The 15,501-nt window shown below is 34.7% G+C and overlaps 2 protein-coding genes across 2 annotated transcripts; one reads left to right on the plus strand and one right to left on the minus strand.

The window, feature by feature from the left end:
* On the minus strand, nt 1-11,579 carry LOC144855795 (isoleucine--tRNA ligase, cytoplasmic-like). Its single transcript, XM_078713734.1, has 26 exons — nt 11,546-11,579; nt 10,977-11,124; nt 10,728-10,884; nt 10,496-10,615; nt 9,992-10,126; nt 9,562-9,646; nt 9,230-9,446; nt 8,684-8,744; nt 8,454-8,549; nt 7,969-8,088; nt 7,600-7,790; nt 7,246-7,446; nt 6,886-6,978; nt 6,686-6,790; nt 6,251-6,421; nt 5,975-6,119; nt 5,737-5,857; nt 5,529-5,620; nt 5,129-5,328; nt 4,776-4,962; nt 4,333-4,611; nt 4,078-4,173; nt 3,420-3,590; nt 2,934-3,246; nt 2,438-2,737; nt 1-844 (listed from the first exon to the last, which is right to left on the minus strand). The coding sequence occupies exons 2-26, from the start codon at nt 11,093-11,095 to the stop codon at nt 777-779; spliced, it is 3,843 nt and encodes a 1,280-aa protein (XP_078569860.1). The 5' UTR covers nt 11,096-11,124; nt 11,546-11,579; the 3' UTR covers nt 1-776.
* A 248-nt stretch (nt 11,580-11,827) lies between these two features.
* Nucleotides 11,828-15,428, plus strand: LOC144855808 (fatty acyl-CoA hydrolase precursor, medium chain-like). The gene is made up of 5 exons (XM_078713749.1): nt 11,828-11,914; nt 12,329-13,383; nt 14,385-14,550; nt 14,825-15,041; nt 15,137-15,428. The coding sequence occupies exons 1-5, from the start codon at nt 11,872-11,874 to the stop codon at nt 15,327-15,329; spliced, it is 1,674 nt and encodes a 557-aa protein (XP_078569875.1). The 5' UTR covers nt 11,828-11,871; the 3' UTR covers nt 15,330-15,428.
* The last annotated feature ends 73 nt before the right edge of the window (nt 15,429-15,501 follow it).

The following is a 15,501-nucleotide window of genomic DNA, read 5'->3' on the forward strand; positions in this document are numbered from 1 at the left end:
TTAAATTACTTTTAATGTTGTCACTAAGCACATTATAAATTGGCTATAAGATTTGACAAGTTTTTGTTTTGGAGCGTTCCATACCTTTAAACAGCTACATCATCCTACACAGCTGCGTTATGTAACAATAACATTAGTTATAAATTAACTTTTCTGATCAACTATTAACCTTAAGTAGATATGCTTAATGCTAGGTTTTCAGTAAACAAATCAACAAACAGCTGAAGTTTTTTTCCGAGTTTGAACCACATTATTTAATACATTATGTAAAATTAAATATATTTAGAGTGATTTGTATTAATTTCTTTAATTTGATAGTTTTGTTTACTGTAAATATTTTAAATTTAAATAAAACCCTTCAACCAATATAATTGTGATTATAAAAATTTGTACTTAAAATCTACCATTTCAATTGCATTTAACTTTAATTTGGCAAGTCAATAGGAAATTCAGTATATTCTTTAAAAAAAGTGAATTAGTAATTTATCTGTCAGAACCCAATTCTTGGGGAGAATTTGCGGGGAAAAGTGGGGGAATCATGTATCTTCAGCAAGCAATGCCCAAAACTTTTACCCCAGCTAGAAAGACACAAATCTCTCATGCAGGAGTTTTTTTTAAATACATCCATAGAGAATGCTTATATCCTAGTAAAACATCAGAAAAACCCCCAAAATAATGGAGGGCATGTATTTAATTGTGTCGGATATATCAAAGGATTTTGTTTGCTATTTAATCTTCTACGCTTAGGAAACACAATTTAGTTACTGTCACCAATTTCAAACAAATGCGTGTAGAGTTTTGCCGTGAAATTGTAGTACATCTTCTGGCGAGCTGCACGTCAAACCTGCAAGATAAATTGAAATGTTTGATAAGAAAGATTGATGGATAGTCAACAAATAGTAAAGCAAATGTATGTTCAATAACAGGGTTCATATTTTTGCACTTTTGTGAAAATAAAAACCCCTAAACAAATGTTGTCTACCGCCTTGAGAATTATCCCATTCTTAATCCTGGAAAACAGCATTAATGTCTGTAACAGACAAGACATTACGCACACGGAAAAGAAGAACACGGGTGCTTGATTGAATCGCGTCAAACTGTACTCGCCACAACGCATTCGCATCTCAAAAGTTCATCAGCAAAAATGTGTAAAAATTATAAGAAAACAATTAAGCCTACTTTTTTGGAAATAAATTAATTTTAAATGATTTTTTAAATTTGTTTACAGAATTGACTCAAACGGAGATTCAAACTCACGCTTATATTGCTACATAACATGCTATGAAGATAATAGCATCTTAACAGGGTACAACATGTAGTATAGCCATAATATAACTATGGCTTCCATATTTTATTATAATCAGTCTACGATTTTATAAACCATTCCAAGAAAATATATCTAAAAATAGATGAGATGTACCACAGCTCAAGGTTAAATAACTATTAACATTATCTATTATATTTTCTACTATAAAAGATACTACAAACTAAAATATCTTCAAAAATATATATTTGTTATCCAGCCTCTCTGCAAAATGGAGCGGGTGGAAACCTAACAAAAATATTCTCTACAATACAAGCAAGAACATTTAAACTTGCAACATAATTGATCAACTTTATAAAAAAAACCTTGTATAATATTTTATTTATCTAACCTTTAAAATATGTATATAATTATTAAAAAATATAATAGGTGTATATATTATTTTGAATTTTCAAACCACCCAGTGATATACTGGAAAGTAATTAATTTATTTATATATTATAAATAAATCATGTTTATAATAAACAACAATAATATACATGCAACGTAAGTGAAGTTAACCATATTTATATGACAGACTCCTTTCAATATTCACTTTTCTTATTATATCATTATCATACCTTATGTTTTAATATAAAAATTATCTTGATATAGATGAATACAAAATCATTGAAATGAATGAAACACCTGCCGTGATATATATAAATATTGTGGTACAACCTTTAGGTATATTCAAATAAAGAATATTCTAAATGAAAATTATTTAATAACAACAAAAATTAAAAAATAATACTTTTCTTTATGATTCTTTAAACTACATTATATATTTTGCAATTGTTGTTAATTTTCATTATTATTTGATTTATCATCAGTTGAATTTTTGTCATCACGATAATAAAATAAACTTGATATGGCTTATTCATATTTTTATCCTAAATTAATAAATAAAGTGTTATAAATTCTTTAAAAAATACAATACTTGTTGTGCCATCAATTGGAAATTATTAGTTTAAAATCTAAAACAAATTGGATATCTAAATCAGCAGAAAAAAAAACACACTGAAACCAAATGTGAAAAAACATATCCATGAATCTAAATGAGTAATATAATATATAGATAATGAAGTTAAAAGATTAAAATATCAAAAATAAATTAAAAAAAATTCAACATACCATTCTGCTTTTTATTTGAATCACAGAGAGTCACTGATTTTCCTACTATGCCAAAAATAGCACATACTTGTTGTTTGAGGGCAGCAAACTCCATGGGAAAGTCTTGCTGAGGATTTTCGAGTAGAACCGTTCCAGATTTAGTGGTCGATTTGTCGTGCAGTTCTACGTTTATGAACCGACAAAGAGGGTTTGACGCTTTTATTGGCGTGTTGACGTTACTAGACGTTACAGATGCGATGAACACGTAGAGTGTTGAACCCGACAAGGCATCTAGGTTACCTAAATCGGAAGATGTCAATTCTGAAAAGGAAAATATGTAAGTAGTGTTTATATTGAGTAGCACAAAAGTGCACACAAGAGAATCAAATAGCTTAATATAAAATAAATTGTTCGCAATGTCACTTTTATGTGACTGTTTAATGGTATATAAACACAATTATAAGTTATATCACCAAATTAAAAAACTATGTACTGTTGAAAAGAAACATATACATACCCTTTGACCTATCGGGTGATTTGCATATCTTCACTTCCTTTCCACGAATGCCAAACACAACTTGAACTTGCTGCTTCATGACATCATAGCTAATAGGGGATTTCCCTTTTGGATTTTCTAAGAGCACAGAGCCAAACACACTTGATGTACCCGTCTCTGGTGTACCATTACATAGAACTAAGTTTACGTATTGGCAAGCTGGTTTGGTTTGAGGTTCGGGAACGTTCTTGGGTTGCACATCGGCTGAGGTAGACGAGCTGGACTTGGTTTCGTCTCGTTTTACAATAGTTAGATGTAATTTTGTTCCTTTGAGCTGAATATTTCATAAATTATGATCGTTAAACACACAATAAAATACGAATTAATACAGTATTATAAAACGTTCATGACTTGTGGAGCTTACAAGATTTGTATTTTAGAAATTAAGGTCAAAGGCCAACGTAAATAATGAACAAAAAACAATGAGTTCCTGCTATGTTAACTTACATCAGTGGTCTCTGTAATGATTTCTGGTCCCACTGGTGGATAGGCACTTAGCGGTTGCTTAGTAGTATTAAAGATGTATTCCGAGTGACTAGGAATGATAGACGCCAGACTTGCAGTGGATGGCTCAACATCGTAGTATATAGTGATCTTATCAACAGGTTGAAGGCTAGCCTGAAAAAAGTAATAATAAACATGAAATCAAGCTTAAAAAAGTAATGATAAACATGAAATCTAGCCTAAAAAAACTAATGATAAACAATCTATTTCTTAATTATTAAAGTCAGGTTTGAGGTACACCATGTGTTTTCAAACGGAAATAAAGTCGATAATGTTTCGCATGTTAGGCTACAACTGTCTTCAAAGGCTCTGTTTCAAACTTTATGTGACAACAAAATGTGATGAGACCATGGACATGATGATGTCATATCACTACCATATATGGGCATATCACTAGCATATTTGGGCACATCACACTTTTTTTGTCAAAGTAGTTTGATAGTGTAGACAAAGCTTTACTTTACTAATATTTATTAGCCATGCAAACCTTTACACAATATTTATTATAAACATAATTATAAACAGTTAAGATTTTAAAATTGAATCAAACATTTTATTAAGTTCCCATAAATGGTCTAACAGAAACAGCAGTATTCTTTACCTTTTTGCGTAATTTCTGTATACGGTTGATAACTTCTCTGGCGATACCCTCATCCAGCATAGACTGGTCAGGTGTGACATCGAGCAGAACTAAAATCTGCAAATAGTAAAAAAAAAAACAGTGAATTAGACAACCAAACATTTTTACCAGCACAAGAGTGTTTAGAATTTTAGCATTGAGTTTTTTCATTTTAATTTTTTCCCCAAAGTTATTACATACTTGTTTTATATGTGTGGTTCCAGTTGAAGAACTTACCTCATTATCAGAATGGGCCTCGTATTTAGAATCGGCTCCCTGAGCAAATGTGTACGTCAGTTTCAAGTCGTCTTCTCCTAGTTTGTGGCCTAGAACATCTATTTGCCCAGTCTCACGGAATAGTTTCAGTTGATCGTTCGTTAATTGACGTATGGCTTGTGACACTGCCTTGAAGTCCCCCTTTAATCTTTTACCTATTGTATTATCTGGTTCGGCTTTGAGCGATACGCCGTATTTTAACTGATCTTGAGACGTTGTAAGGGAACGTACATTCAATTCCTGTATAAGAAATCATCATAAGTATAATAATAGGCTAGAGCATTATTTTGAGATCGTCATGAAAATTAGATTGTCAATTCCAATGATTTCATCTACTTTATTGCACTTATTGCGTTCCATACTTGACACTGATTAGATGCATATATATGCAAAGCAAAACAAACCTCTAAGATATATTCGTCTAGGCTTGACAAGTCTTGTAGGCACTGCTGATCAGGGTGGATAATCACCACTTCCCTCAGTGGGTACTTAGTTGGCATGGTCCTACGATCACGGATAACCCGGCCTAGCTCAATGGTAGACTGCATGCGTGCTACAGCTCGTTCAATATCTGGGTTGATGAGGTCATCTCTATAAATAAACAATATATATAAGTCTACAATTACAGCAAGTGTGGCAGACATAGGTAAGGACTTTTATCTCGGATATTCTTCCTCCCTTACAAAATGGTGGGCTTAAATAATTATTTTTATTGAATTAAGTTAATAATACTGTAGATGATGTTTGGTCAATTTACCTTGGTTTTGGAACCATTAAGTAATGAACACTGTCCACATTCACTCCTTTGATGCTTTCGGGGTCGATAAGATGTCGCAGGTTCTGGTAGATAAGTTCCGTTAAGAATGGTGTGAACGGCGCCATCACCTTCACCATTGAAAACAGAACCATGAAGAGTGTCTCTAAAGCGTGTCGGCAATCCTGAACACCGCCCTCACCCTGAAAATGAGAAAATTATTAGGACTTGATTTAGAACACTGCAATATCTTTAAAAAGTGTGATGTGCCCAAATATGGTAGTGATATGCTTAAAAATGGTAGTGATATGACATCATCATGTCCATATATGGGCACATTACATTTTTGTGTCACATAAAGGTTGGTAGTGTAGACAGAGATTAACACATTCAAATGGCTCACCTTAATACGTTTTCTGTTTGAACGAACATACCAATTTGTAAGTTTATCAACAAACTTCACCAATTGCGGAATCACAGTGTAAAGTCTATATGCTGAATTAAGAAGAAAACCGTAATACTATCAACTCAATTAAAAAATTATTACCAATTTTTTTGTATATAACATTTTAAAATCTTTTCTTATCTCCCTTTTGTAAGTTGTAACTCACCAGCCATTTCTTGCCGCACAAATTTGATAAGACTTTGTGTAAACGACAGAATCCATTTGTCCATAAAGTTATTGCTCGCGACAAACTCATCCTCATTCAACATAAGTTGTTCTCCGTCCTCCTGAAGTGTGAAAAATAAAGTAAAGTTAGACCGGCGCTTACATGCCTGCTTAGTGAAACTATTATGCAAATAATTTATTTATTATTTCCTTTTTTAATATACTGGATTGGAACTTACAATTTGAAATCTTTGAACATTTTGGATCAAGAACCGATACGCATTGTACCACGGTAGAAAAACGTCTTTCAGGATATCTTTCACGCCAGTTTCTTTAAATCGAAGACTCTCAGCTCGTACAACTGGCGAGTTGATTAGGTAAAGTCTAGAAAAAGGATATAATAATAAGAGGAATATTATTTAGCTCAAAAAGTCTGTAATTGGAGAGACTTATAATATATTGTCATCCCGTACTTGAGGTTGGAAGTTCGATATCAAAGACAAAAGTTCACTAACCTGAGAGCATCCGCGCCATATTTATTAACTACGTTCAACGGGTCAGGGTAGTTCTTTTTGCGTTTGCTCATTTTTTGTCCATCTGACGCCAACACAAGACCGTTAGCAATGAGGTTCTTGAATGGGGGCTGATCAAACAGAGCAGTTGATAGTACTAGCAATGTGTAAAACCTGGAGGAATAACAAAAATTAGCAAAAGTTTTAGAACTTGGTTAACCGTTTCTTTATGACATCATTTACAAACAGGAAATATGTTAGTTTAGGTCTAAATGTACTTAGTCGTCAGGTAATTTCTCGAATGATCGTAATCAAAATGGTACTGGGTCTACTAGCGTTCCTGCTCCTAACTAGTCATCAATAATATTATTATTATTATTATTCATAGCGTTGATGAAACGAGGAATAAGGAAGGAGAAAAGTGAAAGAAGAACTCACCATCCTCTGGTTTGATCAATTCCTTCTGCAATGAAATCTGCCGGGAAGCAGTCCTCAAATTCTCTTTTACGTTCAAATGGATAGTGCTGCTGTGCATATGGCATACTGAAACAGAATAAAAGAGATTGATGTATCAAGTGAAGATGATATGCACACTATAAAGCACAGTTCATAGTGGTTACGTGCTAGAAAGACTGTACCTGCCACTTTCAAACCAGCAGTCAAAGACCTCAGAGATCCTCTTCAATGGTGGTTGTCCTGGTCGTTTGGATGGAATGGTTATTCCATCAACACTAAAAGAACAAATAAAAACCATAAATTTCTGAATTCCTGAGATATAAAAAATTGAGAAGGATTTTAATTCTTAAGCTCTGTCTACACTATCAAACTTTTTGATAAAAAAATGAAATGTGTCAATATATGGACATGATGATGTCATATCACTACCATATTTAGGCATTTCACTACCATATTTGGGCACATCACAGTTTTTTTGTTTTTTTTGATAGTGTAAACAGAACATTAACGAGTATTTTTTAGCAAAAATTTTGTTTTTTTACCTTTCCCGATGAAGATCAGTAACCTTCTGTCCGGACAACTCCTCCAGATGCTGGATGGATTCAATGCACACAATTTCCTCAAAGTCGTCACTTGCCCAAAGTGGTATTGGTGTTCCCCAGTACCGGTTGCGTGACACTGCCCAGTCATGCGCATCACGTAACCAATTTGCAAAGCGTTTCTCCTTGACAAACTCTGGAACCCTGTAAGGAAAATGTTACATTTTTAAATTCACGTTTTAAAAGGTAAATAAAAGTAAAATAAATTTTGTACAGCTAATACTGGTTATAATCAATAGAAACGCAAAATAATGTTACAAAAGAAGAGAGATCAAAAGTCAAATTTCATGTAGTTACCAGTAGGTCTTCTGATTATTAGCTAGTAGTTTTTGTACGAGTACTTCTACTCTGATAAACCAACTAGGGACGGCTTTGTAGATGAGAGGTGTTTCGGAGCGCCAACAGAAGGGGTAGCTATGCTTGTATGTGCTCTGATCGACAAGACGTCCATTCTGCTTCAACCAACGGATGATGTTTTTGTCAGCATCCTGAGAAAAAAATACATATAAAAATTATCATGCCTGAATGGATCTCTCAAGTTTTTTAAAGTGTCTTTTTAATCCATTACGTGGTTTCCGAGCCTCTGTTTAATAAAGTATTGAAAAGCATGCTTTTATAATTACTGTATCACATTTTAAAATATTTCTATCTAACTGATATAATTACCTTGACATATTGGCCAGCAAAATCAGTTACTTCCTTCGTAAACTTGCCCGACTCGTCAACGGGGCACACCACCATTTCCTTTGTGATGATGCCATGTTCTAGGCAAACACGGTAATCATCCTACACAGGAAACAAGTAATTCTATGTCAGTTGACAAACTCAGATTTTGGGAAAAAGTTTGGGTGTTAATTTTTTTTAATTGGCTGCCAAGGACTATGTAAAATCATTTTTAATTACAAAAAAATATATATTTAGGCAAATTTTCAGGATAACCATTTAAGCGAATTCATTCACTATCCTTCTTCAAGGTGGCAATCCTGTTCACAAGACAAACATATACACAAGATGCTCTACATAAACAAAGTCTTAATACAAGTCTGTCAAGTCAATCCTGACAAATGACAGGACTTGAACCCAGGACCTTTGGATTGGTAGCCAAGCATCATAACCTCCAATCCACAACTAATTGCTTGATAATGACTTACAGCTCCAAAGTAGGCAGCCTGATGGACAACTCCTGTGCCGCTATCCTCAGTAACATACGTGTCATTACAAATCTTAAATGCTCCCGTCTTCTTCAACTAGAAAACAATTTAACAGTAAATTAGACAACAACATAACAGCTTTACAAGGATATAGTTTCAATGCAATAATGGTGTTTTTTGTACACATGGTAGGTGAGGCGTATGTGTCTGTAATTTAATTATTTTCTTACCTCAATAAAGTAGTTAAATAATGGTTTATACTTCTTGCCCTTCAAAGTACTTCCCTTAAATCTGAAAATAAATAACGCATACATTATGTATACATTATATTACTATTGCTTTTCTACTATTACTGTATATCCTCGGGTATAATCCCACTTCTGGTCTAATCCCACACCCTACTTTATGTCTGATTTCACAAACAGGCATATCGCCAGGTATAGTCCCAGGACTGACTTTTGGTCTGGATGTAGGCCTTTCTCTAGCCAGTTCAGATGAGTTTTTAGAAAAAATGCTTACCAATCATTTTTTTCTGAACCAGGGTTTCCCTGGGTAAAGTCCCACCACTCAAAGTCGGCCCAATTTTGTGTGGGATTACACCAGAAAATATACAGTAATACACTAATATGAGACACTCTCAATTCAAGGGACACTCTATATTAAGGAGACACTTGGCTGGGTCTAGAAGGTATCCCCTTAACAGCGGTTATACTGTAATATATAATAATAATTATATGTAATTAATTTGCATTATGTGAAAATAAATGTTAACTTACTTTCCAATTACTTCATATTCCGCTTCCTTCTTAAAGAGCGCCCCCAATCGGGCTTCCATCAAGATGTAGACTTTGCCATCTTTTACATGTTTGATCTTCACGTAATCTAAATTTGGATGGACACACAAGGCTAGGTTGCTTGGCAACGTCCATGGTGTTGTTGTCCAGGCGATCACAGATACATTTGGATCTTCATCCAATGGAAAGCTAACAATTACTGAAATTAAAAATCAATCATTTAAATGTAAGTTAAACTACCTACAAACATGGAGTTAAATGTAGTCTTAAACATTTGTTGTTGGAACAAAACAAAACAACTTTGTAATACTAACCAGCAGGGTCAACTACATCTTTATAATTCTGACCAGACTCAAAGTTAGACAGAGGGGTGCTACAGGCTGTTGAGAATGGCATCACCTAATTAGCATAAAAATATAATTTTAAATATGTAATGTCAGTGATCAAATACAGAGAATGCCACAATTGTATACAACTCAGTAGCTCTATAAAGCTTTGTCTACACGATCATTACGTTATGTGACAAAAAAAATTTATGTGCCCATATATGGACACGATGATGTAATATTACTACCATATTTGGGCATATCACTCCCATTTATGGGCAAATCACACATGTCAAACTAGTTTGATAGTGTAGACAGAGCTTTAGATTTGATATGCCTTGAATGCTCTGATCAATAAACCTAATTACTATAGCTAATTGACCTTTACACTGCATGACCTTTACTCTATGACCCTTACCTTAAATCCTCTATACACTAGTCCTTTTTCATACAATTGTTTAAACACCCACCAGATGGATTCCATGAACCAGGGGTACATGGTCTTGTAGTCATTTTTAAAGTCGATCCAACGTCCCAAACGGTTTACAATGAACTGAAAGTGATGACAAAATATTTATAAAAACAACTATTTGTTTGTAATGTTTCATATTTGAAAATAATATACAACTTAAGAAAGTGGTTTGGTGGGTAGGGTGCTTGGTTAGCATCCAAAGGTCCTAGGTTCGAATCCTGGATGTGGTTCAATAAGAGTTCTGCATTATCCCAGTTCTCATACTGTTAATTCAATTTTCTATTGAATGAAATATAAATAGTAAGTTTAAGCTTTGTCTACACTATCAAACTTTATGTGACAAAAAAATGTGATGTGCCCATATATGGATACCATATTTGGGCACATCACACTTTTTTGTCAAACTAGATTTATAGTGTAGACAGAGCTTAAGAGAATAAAGTAGACTACCTCCCATTCACTTGAGTATCTCATGACAATCTGTCTGCATTCTTTATTGTAGTTTTCGATTCCCATCTTCATCACATCTTCTGGGCCAGTAATACCAAGCTTCTTGTCAATCTCGTACTCCTGAAAATTCAGGGAAAAAATGCTTAATACACTGCAAGTACAGTGATACATAGTACAGTAATGTAAATTGTTTGTAAGGCTGATAATTTCAAAAAGTGACAACATCCCCTACCACTGGCAGACCGTGACAATCCCATCCAAAGCGTCTTTCGACATGAAAACCGTTCTGATGCGCGTACCGAGTAACTATGTCTTTAATGGTGCCGGCAAGGATGTGACCGTAATGCGGTAGACCTGTAGCAAAAGGCGGGCCATCATAAAAAGAATACCTAGAAGAAAAAAGAAATACAGAGTGGTTAGAAATCATTAGGATAGCTTCTGTTTTTACACCAAATTTGTGTATGTGGTAGTACTGCTGTACCTTGGTTTGTTTTTAGACTGCTTCAGACAATTTTTAAAAGCATCAATCTTCTTCCAAAGTTCTAAAATCTGCTCTTCTTCCTTCGGGAAGTTGATGTGATCAGGAACAGATTCAACCATGCTTCTAACGTGTGGTGCAAAATGAAAATCTACAAAAAGAAAATTCAATATTTTATTGTCACATTTTTTATAAAGTACGAGTTTACAAATCCTTGTATATAGTAACCAAGTGTAGCCTAAACAAGCTAGTTAATCCTGAATTTTCTTTTCTGCGGCCTAAATCAATAAAAAAAAATTACCTGGGCCTAGCCTAGATGCAGTCCTTCTCTTCTCGCCGCACCTTTAGTACAGGCAAACGCCGCGGTTACAGCTGTTGCCTCCCGCTAGCTATCTACAGTTCTAGGCCTTAAGCTAATGATGCTCACAATTTGGGTTCTATCAATAATGATTAACTAAGTAAATGAACCTGAACATTTTATATTTATATCCTAAACATAACAGCTTATCTAATACTATAAAAAACCTTATGCAATGTTGTATTTTGATTAACAAATTTCTGACGAAACTCACCGAAAGACCGGCGTGAATCCACGTGTAAAGCGCCACCAACCTAAAAGTTCGATTTAAGTTAAGGTGTAGTATTTTTTATAGTTTTACACTATTTTCGCCTTTAAAACGTAAATTTATAAGTATAAATAGCGTAGAATAAAGTAATTAACATTATTAGACCATAATTACTGGTAAATACGTACATTATTACTAGTGAAGATACAAACTAATTGTTAGTAATTGATCATCACCCCTTTTCATTTATAGTAGATTCCAAAATAAAGGTTCAAAGGTTATGTTTAGAACATCAACAAAGCACATGCAGAGTGGTGAGACTTGTAAACAAAATGTTTTTTAAATTGTTTACTCCGATCGCTATATTTACACTATGTAAGTTTACTTCTACATTTCAAGAACTTGCATCAACTGTAGTATGTGTAGAAGTGTTGTTCGAATGTATTGTGTAGGACTTTTTTAGGTTTTAGTTAGCTAGGCCTGGCCCTAGAAGGCCTTAACCAAACATCATACATATGCTCATCATGCTGGGCTACCTGATTGACTGAATGTGTGTGACAGCAGTATACACATCTGGCCCGGCATGGAATGGTTGGTCATGGACCAGATTCCTCGTGGAAGTGTAGTGGTGCTGCTATGCATCTTAATACTCCAAATAAGTAGGCCTACGTTTTAATTCATAAAACAAAACATATCAAAAACTTATTTCTTTATGGTGGTGCAAAGTGGTCCAATTATAATTACTAACATTATTGCATACACATTTGTTATTACTTTTTTTTATTTCAGGCTGTTCTGGTGAGAAGCCACCTGAAGTTGAGATGGGTTACACTTATGTATCAGGCAAAGTTGTACATGCACAGAACAGCTCTAAACCAGTTTACGCTTTCCTTGGTGTACCATACGCTTCACCACCTGTAGGAGACCTAAGATTTTCATATCCAAAGCGATTACCACCGATGGATAGGGAGTTTGACGCGACCAATCATCCACCTTTATGTCCGCAGGATGTTAACGTTCTAGGAAAAGCATTCTCAAATTATTATTTCCCACGAACAGATATTAGCGAGGACTGTCTGTATCTAAATATATACACCCCAACCCTTGACAAAACAGCAGAATTAGCAGTGATGGTGTGGATACATGGTGGGGCATTCATGAACGGGGGTGCAAGTGCGTATGATGGATCAGCCTATGCAACATATCAAAATGTCATATTTGTTGCCATGAACTACAGACTCGGTGCTCTAGGATTTTTATGCACCGAAGATGCAAATGCTCCAGGAAATTATGGACTTCTGGACCAACAAATAGCTTTAAGGTGGATTAAATCAAATATACGATATTTTGGCGGGGACCCATCGAAGGTTACCATATTTGGAGAGTCAGCGGGTGGGATGAGTGTTGGATTACACTACTTATCGCGACACAGTCGTGGAGTCTTTGAAAGAGGCATTGCTGAAAGCGGTTTTGCAAACACTCCTATTGCTTACACAAAAAATCCTAAAAAATGGGCATCTGTTCTCGCAAGAGAACTAGGATGCCCCGATGAGTCCAAGGAAGATCTTATTAATTGTTTGCTTGAGAAACCGGCCAACGAAATCGTGCACGCTAAGCTTGACGTTCCTAGCAAACCCGTTATCGTCTTTGGCCCGGTCGTTGATGGATATTTTCTTCCTGACGATCCAATAAAGTTGACATTTTCGAGCTTTTTTCATCGCAAAGACATCTTAATCGGGATAAACAACCACGAAGGAGGACACTCGATGTTAAAGACAAGAATTGCTCCAGATTTAGCAGCACAGTTTTCTGCGGAAATGTTTGAACCAGTTCTCAATCAAATGGTTAGAACTTTAAAAAAATATTTGCTTAACTGAATAAATGCAATGCTTCATGACTTCTGACCTCAACTCTGTTTCTTCATGACTTCTGACCTCAACTCTGTTTCTTCATGACTTCTGACCTCAACTCTGTTTCTTCATGACTTCTGACCTCAAACTCTGTTTCTTCTTGACTTCTGACCTCAACTCTGTTTCTTCATGACTTCTGACCTCAACTCTGTTACTTCATGACTTCTGACCTCAACTCTGTTCCTTCATGACTTCTGACCTCAACTCTGTTTCTCTGTCTGCCTTCTAAAACATTTGGTTTTTAATACGAGAATGTGATCCGAAAATGCACTAAATGCTTTTTCATGAGGTGCAATAAATAAAACGTTCTGTTAAGTTGTTTACTCAAGCAGCTTTCACCTGCCACCTTCTCTCTAGTGAATTAACATTTTGCAAGTCGACCTAGCTTTTATGATTCATTTCAATGAACATGAAACTATTTTCAGGTTCAGAACTGGGGAGGCGCCAAATATCATAAATAACGTTCCCACCATTAATATCATTGTTTCTCGTTTTTAGTACTTGGAAAAACAGGTTTCAAAATTCTGTTTGTTTGGAAAACAGGTCTCTGAATGCAATACATTACTGTATGCAAAAACAACTATAAAAAACAAATCTAAAAAATCTGTAAAATACAGATATTAAAAGTGGATTGTAGAATTAACCTGAAACCTGTCTGATAGGGGTTGACATTTTGTTTTAATAATAGAGCTATAGTTAAGCTCTGTCTACACTATCAAACTAGTTTGACATAAAAAGTGTCATTTTCCCAAATATAGTAGTGATGGCAGTGACATGACATCATCATGTCTATATATGGGCATGTCACATTTTTTTTGTCACATAAAGTTTGATAGTGTAGACAGCTCTGTCTAGTACAGAAGTAATGTAGAGTTATACGGTATAGAACATAGTGAATCCATAAATTACAAAAAAATGCCATTTTATCACCTCAGATCGCAAGTTTTTTGCCCGGAGATAATCAAAACATCGTGAAGAAGATTACCAAAGAATATTTACTTGACGACAAAGATGATTTGAATGCTTTGGTGAAACTGACGGAGGTCATAGGTGACAGCTTCTTTCTGACTCCCGCAGTAACATTCGCTAAGTTACTCAGTGGTAAAGTAATATTTGTATTTCATTTGTGTTTACTTACCGCAACATGTTAAGGAAAAAAAACCAAAAGGAAAAAATAATACCACATTGATAATTATACTACTTGATACTATTTTTATAAGCTCTGTCTACACTATCAAACTAGTGTGATGTGCCCAAATATGGTAGTGATATGACATCATCATCATCATGTCCATATATTGCCACATCACATTTTTTGTCACATAAAGTTTGATCGTGTAGACAGAGCTTTAGTGCGCTTTCTGTGTCTTTTCAGCTGCTGGTGGTAAAAGCTTTTTATATGAATTTCAACATAAGCCATCCTTTGCTACATCCCCTGAGTGGGTTGGAGCAGATCACGGGGATGAGGAGAGGTTCGTTATCGGTTTTCCGTTAATGATACAAAACGAAGAAAGCCCAATTGCGTACACTACAGAGGAGGTTCAACTTGCACAAACGATTATGACTTATTGGGCAAACTTTGCTAAATATGGGTAAGCAATGTAGAATTCAACTACTATTATTAATCACCAAAAACAAAATTATTGTCATTGAAAAAATATTAACGCTATTCACTGTCTATTTACAGGGACCCAAATGGTAACCAAGACGGTACCTCACTTGCCCCTCATTGGCAACCTTACAACGTGGATGAGCAGTACTATATGAAATTAGATGTGACCTCGGAATTGTCCCAGAATTTAAAGGATGATAAGGTGGTTTTTTGGACAGATATACTAGCCAGTCTTGTCTCTACACCCTCTACCAAAGATGAATTGTAGGAAAATCAATTAATATACAAAAATGTTTAAAATAAAAATAAAGATTTAAAAAAAAAAGCTATGTTGATGATTTGCAATAAATCTTTTTATTTTATATAATACATAAATGGTTTCATTTGTTTGTTTATACTTTGTGTGTTACCCACATTCAAGTTCCAATAGTATTTATTCA

The sequence above is a fragment of the Antedon bifida genome, chromosome 11 (assembly GCF_963402885.1).
Source record: "Antedon bifida chromosome 11, ecAntBifi1.1, whole genome shotgun sequence".
Taxonomy (NCBI): Eukaryota; Metazoa; Echinodermata; class Crinoidea; order Comatulida; family Antedonidae; genus Antedon; species Antedon bifida.

Excerpts from the sequence above, each read along its gene's own strand:
- LOC144855795 (XM_078713734.1), bottom strand. The coding sequence starts at position 11,095 with ATGGTTGAATCTGTTCCTGATCACATCAACTTCCCGAAGGAAGAAGAG. Across the intron at positions 5,858-5,974 it reads ATGTTCAAAGATTTCAAATT|GAGGACGGAGAACAACTTAT; the intron begins GTAAGTTCCAAT and ends TTCACACTTCAG. Across the intron at positions 3,247-3,419 it reads TCATTACAGAGACCACTGAT|CTCAAAGGAACAAAATTACA; the intron begins GTAAGTTAACAT and ends TGAAATATTCAG.
- LOC144855808 (XM_078713749.1), top strand. The coding sequence starts at position 11,872 with ATGTTTTTTAAATTGTTTACTCCGATCGCTATATTTACACTAT. Across the intron at positions 11,915-12,328 it reads GATCGCTATATTTACACTAT|GCTGTTCTGGTGAGAAGCCA; the intron begins GTAAGTTTACTT and ends TTTTTATTTCAG. Across the intron at positions 14,551-14,824 it reads ATTCGCTAAGTTACTCAGTG|CTGCTGGTGGTAAAAGCTTT; the intron begins GTAAAGTAATAT and ends GTGTCTTTTCAG.